The 12,367-nt window shown below is 37.4% G+C and overlaps 1 protein-coding gene and 1 long non-coding RNA gene across 4 annotated transcripts in view; one reads left to right on the top strand and one right to left on the bottom strand.

Moving 5' to 3' along the window:
* LOC103701502 (calcium-transporting ATPase 5, plasma membrane-type-like) overlaps positions 1-698 on the top strand; it is a 59,958-nt gene extending 59,260 nt beyond the window's left edge. For all 3 annotated transcript variants that reach the window (XM_008783577.4, XM_008783575.4, XM_008783576.4), the window contains exons 35-36: positions 149-243; positions 324-698. In XM_008783577.4, the coding sequence (XP_008781799.2) occupies positions 149-243; positions 324-361 (133 nt within the window). In that variant the 3' untranslated portion in view covers positions 362-698. The remainder of the gene's footprint in view (positions 1-148; positions 244-323) is intronic.
* Positions 699-912: 214 nt separating this feature from the next.
* On the bottom strand, positions 913-7,478 carry LOC113462361. Its single transcript, XR_003384576.2, has 2 exons — positions 7,020-7,478; positions 913-2,830 (listed from the first exon to the last, which is right to left on the bottom strand). It is a non-coding gene; the product is annotated as an uncharacterized LOC113462361 (long non-coding RNA).
* Positions 7,479-12,367: the final 4,889 nt, after the last annotated feature.

Here is a 12,367-nt window from a genome sequence, read left to right as displayed (position 1 = left end):
ACAGCTACTGATTTATAGAAATGAATATGATGTGTTTCTGTTAATTTAAATGAACACTCATGTTTCACTGGGCCTAGATTTTTTTTTTTTAAGCACATGGTTTTCGTATCGTCAATAGTTGTGACCTAGTTTTGTTGCTCACATGCAGTTGGCCTCTGGCTGCTCTTGGGAAACTCCTCCCTGTTCCAATAATGCCATTTGGAGACATCTGTATGAACTGGTTTAGCTGGCGGAGAAAGCAAGGTTCAATATCTTATCTCAAGAATAGTCCTCATCTGTGGTTGGTTTGAAAATGTTAACTTATCCATAATTCTGTATTGCAGATGATATGGTGCAGGGCGACTCCACTAATAGGCTGTAAGAGTGGATTTTCAATTGGAAGCTGGAAATTTGTATATAGGAGTAGGTTATACATGATGAAATTTTACATGTTTCTATGGATCTAGTGAGAACGAAGTTATTGCTTCATCCCTTGCAGATATTTGTTTTTCAATATCAATACAGAAAGGGTTCAGCGGTCAGAACGTTCGCACTAAAATTTGTTCTGGATGACCGGTGGAATGTCTTATCGTCCTAAGTATGCATAGAGTTTTGATACTTATAGATGGCTCCACTCCAACTTCTGACTTTTTGTACTTTAATTACTTATAGATTCGCCTGATCTTTGAGAATATTAAATGGCTAGTCTGCACCATTCCTTTGGGGAGTGTAGGATGAAGTCAATTTTGTTTGGCATAGGTTCGGGTATTTTAATGCGTAAGAATGATGTTTCTATATAAAACTTTGCGAGGATAGATACATTTTGCCAGATCTGACTGAAAGACGAACAAACTTTATTTAACTAGAGCTAGACTAAGATATGCATTAATAACTGGTTATCAATTCATGCAAAAGTTTAGCAGGTTTTCCTAATATGGGAGTTATGGACCTATTTGGATGCCGGGTCGTTTTGCTTTTGCTTTTGCTCGTGGAGGAATGAAATACGATCAAGTGGGCCATGGGAGCTACTATCGCTGAAATTTTGGGGATGGATAAATCACTTTTTAACGTGAAATATCATGCAAGTGTGCTGGGGTCCAGATCATCCGAAGTTATCCATGGTCCCGATAATTCCTCTCTCATACAAGCACATTTACTAGGAAATCTTGAAGAGCTGGTTTTGTTACTGCCGGGTGACTAAAAAAGATACGGCAACTAAGCAGATGCAGTAAAATTGATTGATTTTGTGTCTTTGTCTCTATGAATTATTAAAATACCATATGTTGATTGACGTTGAAGATAGCACTTGCACAAAATTTCTACTGTTTTTTTTATTTTTATTTTTACTTCTCTTTTTGAAAGCAAAACAATCTTTGTAACCAAGAGCCTTGAATAACTTAGAAAAGCAAAAGCTTTTTATGGTTCAATCTAATTCATATCTTAGATTTTTAGAAAAACATATTTTAAAAAAAGCTCTATTATTTTGAAAGCAAAAAATCTTTGCGACAAACAGCCATGAAGATGTTATGAACAATTTACAAAAGCAAAAGTTTTAATGGTTCAACCTAGTTCATATCTTTTAGATTTTTTTTTAAAAAAAAGCATTAAAAAAAGCTATATCTAACCGGCTCTTAGATTTTTCAATTTTAAGAAAATAAGTAGAACTAAATTATTAGAAAGGCATTCTGCTCCTTATGATGTTCCAAATTTAATTTTTAGAATAAATTACCAAACCCTTCTCGAAATTAGTAGAAAATTATATTTGTATCCAATAGTTTATAAAGCCTATATTTACCATATTGAGATTTATTTTTCTCTAACATTTTAACCTATAATTTAATAAAATATTAGTCAAATCATTTATTTTAAATAAAATCTAAATGCCAAATCGGAAAAAATTCAGAAAATGATCAAGCAAGGGATGGTGATGGTGAGAGAGAACGAGAGAAGAGAGGTCAGAGAAGAAGAGGGAAGGAATAGGGCCTTACCTAGATGCCGAAAAGGTGGCTGGTGGCTGGTGGCTGGTGGCTGGTGGCTGGTGGCTGGCTTCGGGCATCCTCTGGTCGCACCAAACAATCGCCCCCTTACTTCTCTCTCATCCTGTCAAGTAAACCAAACGCACATCACCTGTGCCCATGAATTGCGAACGCATGGAATCATCGCAGTTTAGCGGTGCGTATCCCATGAATTCCAAACACACTTCTCAAGATCCTAGTTGCCCACACGGTGGTGGGGCCCCAGTTAAGATTGCCGGACCATGCTCTGCTCCTTGCGCGGGGTATCAAACGACGCACGTACACCAAGGTCACAGGCGTCTCGAGCTCACGGACCAACTCGTCCATGATGAGCTGGGTGGGCTGCATGATAAGGCCAGTGATCTCGACCGTCCAGGTGCGCCGGTCGGCGTGACGGAGGATGATGAAGCCAAGCCATGGTGCATAAGCCAGGTCAGTATGGGCTCGCAGCTGAAAGGATGCTTCCCGGTGAGGAGGATGAGAGAGGGATTCCGCTCCACCTAGCTGCCCGATGTGCCCTCATCCCAAGGATGCTCCGTCTCCAGATGGTTGATGCCAACACCGCAGATGATTTTTTTCCTCCTTATCATTGGAGGAGGAGGGCTCTCGAAGACACAAGACTTCCAAGAGAACCGAGAATTAGGAAAGTCCAAGTGAATTGGGCTTCACTGGCCTGGATCCAAAACCTTCTATATAGAGGCCATTTTGATTTTTTATATTAGGTAAACAGTTTCACTAATATTGATAATATTAGTGTAGATCTTACAAGATATTGAGTCTAAGTATGATAAACATAAATCTTATGGAAATTTTTGTAATTTACACTGATACAGAACCTGCACTAACAAAACAAAAACAAAAAGTTTAAAACTGACAGCAGAACTAAGAGCGTCCCAATAATATTTCAAGAAAGGCTGCTCGCAAGAGAAGCAAAAGATTTGTACCGATTTGTATTTCAGCAATTTGGCTGAAGCAAAAAATCATCTAATTGGTTTACCTCAGATAAAAAATTTACAGCAAGTGAGGTGGGGAACCATTTATGCAACACCACTTGCTATAGAAGCCACTACAATATTAACTGCAATTGTGTTTCTGTAAAACCGAAATGTATTGCTGCACTTCTCAAAGTGCAGACTGTCGTCCATAAATCCAATGCTTAAGTAAAATTAAATTCTTGCACATCTTGGGGCCATTATGCCGGTAGTCGAGGTACACATAACTACATTAGGCAAACATCTTAATTTTGATGGCCTTTATATGAACAACCACATAACCTAAATCATCAGCCGACAAAATAATGCTTTCCTCAAAAGGGAATAAATCAATCTCCCTTGGAGAAGGCACAAAGAAGAAAACCAAAATTGAAGATCCAATAATTAAAGAAGTGTTTATATCTGCATAGACTATGAAAACATTTCGAATATCAGTTTCATCATTAAGCTTATCCAACACCAATACATCTAAAGTTTGTTGATATTTTTACCCCATGTAGCTTCTGGTGGTAGAATTACTATTTCCTGCCCATGGACCTAGACCACAATTTCTCTTATCTTTACCACATTCTCCTGGTCATACTTTATATATATATATATATATATATATATATATATATACAGTGCACTTGTAAAGAACCATATCTTCTCTTCCTTGAGTTGGGTTCTTCCTTGTATGACATAATAGAAAGATTGTCATAAAATCCTCCACTCCCTCCCCACAGAAAACAGTGATCACTAGGTGTCCATAGGATAGCAGTCGATGCATGTAAAAATCATGTGGCATGTTATCCTCCTCCAACCTGGCATTAGTTTTGAGGAGATTGCAATGATTTTGTTGAAGGCATTTTGCATGAACTAATGTTTTCATTCCTCCCTTCATGGTAGGGCATAGAACTAGTATTTTAAGTAGAATTACTTTTCAGGATCTTCATTTTATACAACTTCTCATGGTCAGATGCCTGAACTATAGCCCCGTAATCATCTCATTGTCCATTACTATTAGGAGGCTCTAATACCAATTTGATGGAAAAGAAAGGCCAAATAAGTTGAAAATAAACTCTATCTCAGGTCAAACAGATGCACGTAGAAGAGAGAAATGGTGTACAGAGAGAATGATATCAGTGTATACACACTCAGACCAGAGCATATGGACCTACAATAGCAGAAATAGAAGAGATTTTCTTCCCTTTGTGTGAAAACAATAGGATCACGGGAATAAGGCCGTAATTAGCACCACAAAGCAACAAAACAAAAAGGAAACGGGGTTTTTACATGGAAAACCAGTGAGGAAAAGCCACAAGACCAAGTCCACGTAAACCTTCCACTATCACCGATAATGGGATTACAATGGTTTTCTTCTTGGCCCAGCTAAGGATCACAACATTAAGAGACTGCCTCTCTTAGATCACAACCCACTAAAGATCAAACTAGAGGTTATCAGCATCAAGAGGCAAGTTGGCTTACAAAATGAATCTGCTCACCATGGCAGATAACAATATAAAATAGAAAGGAATGGACTTACCTTGATGGGGCACTCAAAACCTTTCCAGGATTTAGATTTGGAGATGCAAAAATCAAGGCATGAACTTGTGGCTAGATCTTCACAAATACACTGCACATCTTCTCCTCGCCTTCTCCAAAGAAAGCTTTTCCTAATCTGTGGGGTTCCTAGAGCTTACTCAACGAGGTCTTTGAGGGAAAGATGTCTCTCCATAGAGAATAGAAGGGACCTCTTAGGGTTCTCTCCAAACACCACAAATAACAACCCTGGTTCTCATCCTTTTATACTTTTGATGAGCCTCTATATTTCTTTCTAACCTGGCCTAATATGCATCATAGCATGACCTAGTGAGCTAGGCACAATAAGATTGTGCTTAGTGTCTTGAGTAATTCTTTGTATTTTTGCTCAAAATTGTTAGCCATTTCAACTTTCCTTACAATGATTTATGGGGGCCTAGTTGAACCAAAAGGGCTTCCATTTTTCATTACCTAAAGTCTGACTAACCTTGCTCCTACCACTAATCTTACTTGAGCCTCAGCCTTGATATGGTATTCTAAGGGATTGCTTGAGTAAACCCGCAAGATTTGTGGGATTGGGAAGTAAGGAGGAGAGGGAAAAGGAGAGAACAGGGGTTTGAGGTGATGAGGGAGACAGAAAGGCCTAAGCATTGCATGACATTAAAAGGACCAGCAAGGGTCTTTTTTGCATGATATGGCCTAGGGACGTTGGGTTGATATGAGCCCGACTTACCCAATCCCAAGAATCTAGTGGGACTATGGAGGGATTACCTAAACCAACCCTAAATAATTTCCAAACCCTAAATAATCTCTCGAGTTGCAGACCTATATGAAAGTGCAAGTAATGAAAAGTCAAATAAAAAAATTATAGAAAAACAAGGCTTTAAATGATTTCATGATGACTTGGTCCACCATGGGAACAAGCTATGCATTACGAGACTTTTAGAAGGTTAAAGAAGAAAGAATAACCAATCTTGTGCCAAGCTTGCTAGCTTTTGTCATGTTACTTATCTTTTATTCGACCAATAACAAGGAACTGACTCAAAATTTGATCCTTTTTTCACCTATTTTTTTAAACTTTTTTCACAATCAACACACAACTTTTCAATCTTAACTGCAAGACATCAGCATTTTATCTGTACAATCTTGCCATTATGATTAAATATCCTTATCCTGCATAAAATTCTAACATAGAATAAAGCCCTTATCATGTCTCTCCCCTTCCTCTCCAAACTCAGAATAGTCATTAATCAAATCAAAGATGCATCTCCACTTCATAACAAGTACTAAGCATAAAAGTATTTTCACATTGAATGGATCAAATTCTATGTTTCTATGCTTCATCAACTACAATGAATGACAACCTAAGGAATGTACATTCTTGTGTAGTATATTATTAAATGACAGTCATAAATAACAAACTAGTATAAGCCATTACTTTCTATCTTTAGTAAGTTCATGAAATATACTGAATGATTGATGATGTTACTTTCGCTTAAAACAAGTGAAAAGGCAAGCTATCATCTTACAACTTTTAGAAATTTTCTATCTCAGAAGAATGAGACTTTCAAAGGGTGAGTCTTGGCAGAACGATAAAGTTGCTCCACTGTGATCTCCAGGTCATGAATTCGAAATACAAAAATAGTCTCTTCATGCACAGGATAACGTTGCATACATTTGATACTCTCTAGATCCTGCAATGGAAGGAACCTTGCGCACTAGACTGCCCTTTTAGAAGAATGAGACTTTCATACCAAATTTAGCCTATATAGCATTGTTCACTGCCCGTCTCTTCTGGTACCTACCTATGTTTTTTTTCTCTGCACTCTTCACTGTTTGTCCCTTCTAGTACAAAAATTCTCAAATCAACTGAAAAGAAATGGCCATCTAATTGTTAGCCTAGGGTTCGGCTCCCAAGTTATTATTCTACTTCTTCCTCCACCATTATCTTTTTTTAAAGAAATGCACCTTGCAATCCTCGGTCCCTAACACCTGATTGGGGACTCTCTTGATTGTCACTCTTGCTATGACTTCAGTAGGAATCTTCCCACCTATTATGTTACACCGTTCATTCTCATTTATTTCTGAAAATCATACTTACTTGCAGGCTCCTTCAAAGTCCTTCAGTAATTTAATCATTGAAATTTTTGCGAAGGTATTAGAATTTTTCAAAACAAATGACACATTGCCTGAAAGTACGCAAATAATTTGAGCAAGTTGCAGTAGCCTGAAAAATTAAGCAATTGAAAATGACTACGTAACATTACAAGGAAAAACTCCATGATAATCGGCTCATTTCTATCAGATCAAATTACTCAAGCCCTGAGAGTAAAAGAAGGATCAAACAGAGATAGAATCTTTAAGTCGAACTTGCTAAAATTGAACGAGAGGAATTTGTCACTTACCATAAATGCGATGAATCTAACAATCTTTTCACGGAAAGAATGCAAAATAATTTCCAACGAGCAGTAAAAATAAAACGAGTGCAAGAAAAGAAGGGATAAGGAATCACCGAGCAGATACCATCGCTGGGAGGGAGAAGATTGATTCGAATTCAAGAGGAAAGAACGAGGAATCGCTGTGCCCCGAGCTGGAAGAGATTAGGGCAGCTTCTTGTGGGGGAAATCCTTTGATTCCTGGCCTCGCGGTGCGTCGGAGATCCCGATCCCTGACGAAGAAAGCACGCCGGCGAGAAGAGGAGTCAGACGAAGGGGATCTGGAGCCCTAGGGTTTCTCTCCAACGGGGCCATGGCCATCGCGGGGGAAGGGACCAAGAAAGCCGGAAAGGGGTTCTCACTTCTCGGCGACGGCGACGATGACGCCCGAGGAGTGAATCGAGTTTTAAGGAGGAGGATGTAATTATGAGAAGGCATGACGTGTCGAATTCCGCTTGGTGTACGAGGTGGATCCCAGCAGTCAGGTTTCAACGGGTTCGAATATTCCGCGCTGCCAACGTCACCGATGGACATTACCTTTGCCTTTTGCGGAGCCGCATGTGCTCGCGGATCGAGCGGTCTACTCAGAAGATAAGAGCGTGAACGGGTCATTCGGAGGCGGCGGCATCTCTAAAGAGTGGGCCTTCGTCCTGTTTTTATTTTTTGTATTTTTTTTTTGAACTTTTTTGAATGAATACTTTTCTAAATACCAGATTTTCCATGAATACCTTTTCAAAATTTATATTTACATGTATACCCTCATTAAACTCTTTTATTGTACAAATATCCGTAATATAACGGTTATTCTAACGGTGTTAAGAAAAATCATATTTATATTAATTAAAAATAAAATAAAATTTTAAAATTACGCTATTATCCTTGTCTTCTTTTTTGCTATCGGGATCGCGATCTATTTGCATGTTTACCTATTAAGAACATTTTAATCATTTTAATTTGAAACCGTTAATTTTTTAACGTCGTTATATAGCATGGGTATATATGCAAAAACAAAAATAAAAAAAGGGTAAAATGGCAAAACAAGTGTTTTACGAGGGTATACATGCAAATATGAATTTTGAAAGGGTATTAATGCAAAATCCGATATTTAGAAGAGTATTCATGCAAAAAATATTTTTTTTATTAAAATGGATGATTCATATATATTTAATATAAACAAAAAACAACGGGTTTCTTAGGCAATTTTTTTCTCCAGCCCACAGGATGTCTCTGAAGTGACTGGTCATATATGAAGCTATCCAGTCCACAACCCCTGCAGTCCTTATTTTTTGATGAGGAAAAAGAGTGGAGTCCTTATCAATGACTGATGTAATCTATAAACAATTTCAGCAACCATTGCCGACTACTTTACATGAAGAACCTTGAGGCCGCTAAGTAGCTAGGCACCTCCAAATTATCCTGCCTTCCTCCGTTCCAAATCTTTCCCGTCTCCACCTTTTTTTTTTTTTCTTTTTAGTATCTTCTAAGAACATGCCTTCTCTGATATTCTCTCTTGCAATAAGGGGGAAAAAAGGGAGTCGCATGGAGTGATCTTACATTGTTTTGGTTCATGCTGAAACAATATTACTCATGAGTATTTAAGTACCTCAGTTCAATCTTTCTTTTTCTCTTTCTTATCACTATACCTTTTTCTCCATTTTTATTTGTATGCCCTGCATCATAGAGAACATAGAATTACCACACAAAAAAAAAGGAGGAGAGAGAGAGAACGTACTACTTTAGTGTACGTAACTGGACTCTCAAACTATTTAGGGCCTTAGATATTGTACACTGATGTTTCAAACTACTAATTGGTGCACATTTTGACTTCCATGACTAACTAATCTCTTAACAAACCATATGTAGAAGCAATTCTTAAAGTAATATTTTTAGAATAACTTTTATATCGTTTCTTAGCGATATGGTCAAATTTCAATATATGAGTGAACTGTCATCCAACGATGCTATGTCCACCCTATAAATTTATGCGACAAAACCACCACTCATTATAAAATGGCCAAGATTTCAGGTGACACGAGATCTTACCCCAAGTTGATATTTTCTTTTCTCTTTTTGGTTTTTGACGTACAAGTTCTATCATCCATTCCTTTGGTTCATCTTCCATTATTTTCAACTCTGGCTTGCAAGCAGCTAAAAAGACATAAATAACATTGCATAAAAGTTTCAAACGCATTCCAGATTTTAAACATTTCATGGGCGTGGTCTGCGGTCTTGGGCCTCCAATTCAACCGGCCGAACTTGTGGTCAGGAAAAGGACAACGAGTTACCTCATGGGCACTTGACCTCAGCTCCCTGATATTTTAACAGAACCAAGAACTGAAAATATATATATATATATATGATCTTATAGTTGAGTCCAGATCTCCTGTGGTACGATTTTTGTACTATGAAAATTTATACTGTCATTGGTGGCTGCCACATCATCTTGAAGACCTGCAGCTCCTCACTTATATTATGATGTTGAAGAAGAGCCACTTGTATCATGATGACGAGGAAGAGCCATTCATTTTTAAATGCATAATGTGATAAGTATTCAGAATAGTACAAAATTCTATGGTACAAACCTTTTACACCATCTTGATATGAGGATTTTCCCTGCTCCATCCCAGTCCCTGCGGCCTTGAGGCTCACACCTCTGTTTCCTTCCTGATGATGTCAATGGTAAAGTTTTCCACGCTACAATTACAAAATTGCTGAAGTCATTGCTTTCTATTCATCAGTTCTGCTTTGTATCAAGCATCGACATGATATTTGTAAAATGACTGAACCACATCCAGACCCCGCCTGACACTCATAAATCTCACCAATTCTCAACCAGTTCCTTGATCTGGGGTTGGATAAAGCAATAACAGATAGCACTGCTCCTAAATAAATTATTGCGGATATAAAATTATCAAAGGGGATTGTGAAAATCTAAGAATAAGCCGATCAAAGTTCCAGTAACATCATGATTCCACTATATAATATAGCTTCACTGCAAAATCTTAAAATTGGCCATCGTATAAAGATGCTGATTATTAAAGACTAAAATATAGTGATCATTACAATGATCGTTGTATGTCATTATAATAATTAAAAAAAGGTAAAAAAATTATTTGCCCAAGCCTCTATTCAATCAATTATTATATAGCTTTTTTTTTTTGCTAAAACCGGCATTTCATACATTAGGAGTACGGATACATCCAATAAAATCTGAAAACAACAAGTTATGGAGTGCCCTAGGCAACTCCCCCTCCTCATCCCACAGAGTATCCTCGGAGTGGCAGGCCACAAAAGAAGCCACTCAATCCGCAACCCTGTTGGCCTCTCTGAACACATGCTTAGTCTAAAAGGCTACTCCATCTTTCACCATCACCTAAATATTCCGAAGCAGAAGGTGTCCCCCTTCACCATCGCTCAAGCCACCCAAAGATTTAGTTTAAAGAATATATATTTTAGATGAATAATGAAAAATGTTAAAAAGTAACTGTTATTTTTATCATGTAATAGTTGTTAACATAGAATAATAATTAGATGATCGTCAGCATCTAAATTTTTATTGTCTATAACATTATCAATCCTCATGGAGTTGTTATAATAGCTAACACACTATCATATCAGCATTCATTTAAAATTTTAAGTCAACTTGTCTCCATGGGCGAAGAATAAGCAAGCTCTTTATCCTCTGCTTTGCCTCTTCGACTCAGATACTCTTCCTCCAAGGGTCTAACCCGAACACATGGTTGGGAGTTTAGATTTGGTTTCTTTATACTTATTTATACTTATCCGTGAGCAATGATTCTTCCGACGTAGTTAAAGCTTATGACTTTCTTTCTGTGATGTGCCAGTATTTGTCAAAACTATTGATATCAATTGAGGAGTCTCTATCGCCATAATATGTTGTAGAATTTAGTGGGTATTATTATTCTTCAATTGCGGCCTAGATGTTGATAGCTATAGGCTTATAACCTATATCCGAAGAAAGTTTGAGGCTGACAAACGATGGAGGGTCTAAATAGTAGGGCGTTTATGTCACGGTGGAAAAGTCCTTGCAGGCGAAGCATGTGTAATTGTGTATAGAGTGGCCAACACCGCAGTGGATTGGATAGCCTCATATGTGGCCAACCATTACGGGGATTTTTTTTTTTTTTTTGACTTCAGAGATATACTTTGAGGGGAGAAGAGGAAAGTATCCGGTGCGCTCCGGAATATATTATTTTTTAATTTTTTAACGATATCCGTACCATAATGTATGATGCATCCATTTAAAATATTAATAAAAAAAAAGTGTTTGGAAAGGGTGGATCATGTATCAGTATGACTCCTACGGTTTACCCGTTTGTGAATTTCAAGCAAACTGTTCTCGTATCATGCCTATCGAGGGGGGAAATATTTTTTTATTAATTTCAATTTTTTAACAAATATTAGACTCAATTGCCAACGTTGCTTCTTGAGAATTACAAGAAAAGGACAAGCAATTGGCTTGCTGAATTTTTGGGATGCATGTTGATGACCAAAGGCAGTAACTGTAAAAGATCAGCTGGAGGAGCCTTGGTTGCAGCTAGACCTCATCCTTGAGGTAATGGAATTATTTGTGTATTATCCATTAGATCGAACAAGATTTGGAGAAATTTGAACGCAAGGCTCATTGATAATTTTGTAGCTTGATTTTAACTTGACAGCAAGCCTAATAAAAGAATATAAATTGGTTTACTGTTCTAATTGGCATTGTCAAGCAAGTCTAATTAGTATTATAATGGTTCATACCATAACTAGAGGATCAATTGGCAATGTCAAGCATATGAAATTACTTTAGACCTTACTATGTACAGCTAATTTCGAGTTGTAACTCTATGCGTGGTTGATACGACATTAGTCTAGGAATAAAAATGAGAACTAGGGTTTACACTAGCAGTCACGCTTCTTTGCTTAGAAGCTAAAGATTTTGGATTTGATTTTTGGATGGTGCATCTCTAAAAATTTGGACTTAAATAATTATTGTGTAAATGAATCTCCTTTCTCTTCTCTCAAAAGCATAAAAATGTTGATGCCACATTCTTCTACACATGTCTTGCTTAGTATATATAGTCCCTTGTATATGTAACAATTTGGTACCCTTCATGATTCAATTTCCATAATGAAATTTGGACCAAGAAATTATTCATTCAGCAAGGTAGCTTGCTCTATATAGTTCTTGAATGGCTTGTCTTAATCAAAAGAAATATCAACTAAATTCAATAACCTTGTACTTCGTTCATGAAAAGTGCACATATACGGGCATGTACGGCATCCGTAGCTACTTAAGAAAGTTTTTTTTTTCGGATGTATGGTTTGGAGTGCATATTTTAGTTATATTAGTACTTTGTTATCTTAATCACAAAGCCTTCAAGACAAGCATATGAGTGCATCCACCTCAAGCAGAGAGAAT

This window comes from Phoenix dactylifera, chromosome 1 (assembly GCF_009389715.1).
Source record: "Phoenix dactylifera cultivar Barhee BC4 chromosome 1, palm_55x_up_171113_PBpolish2nd_filt_p, whole genome shotgun sequence".
NCBI lineage: Eukaryota > Viridiplantae > Streptophyta > Magnoliopsida > Arecales > Arecaceae > Phoenix > Phoenix dactylifera.
The sequence above is the reverse complement of the archived record's forward strand: the minus strand, read 5'-3'. Positions and strand labels throughout refer to the sequence as shown.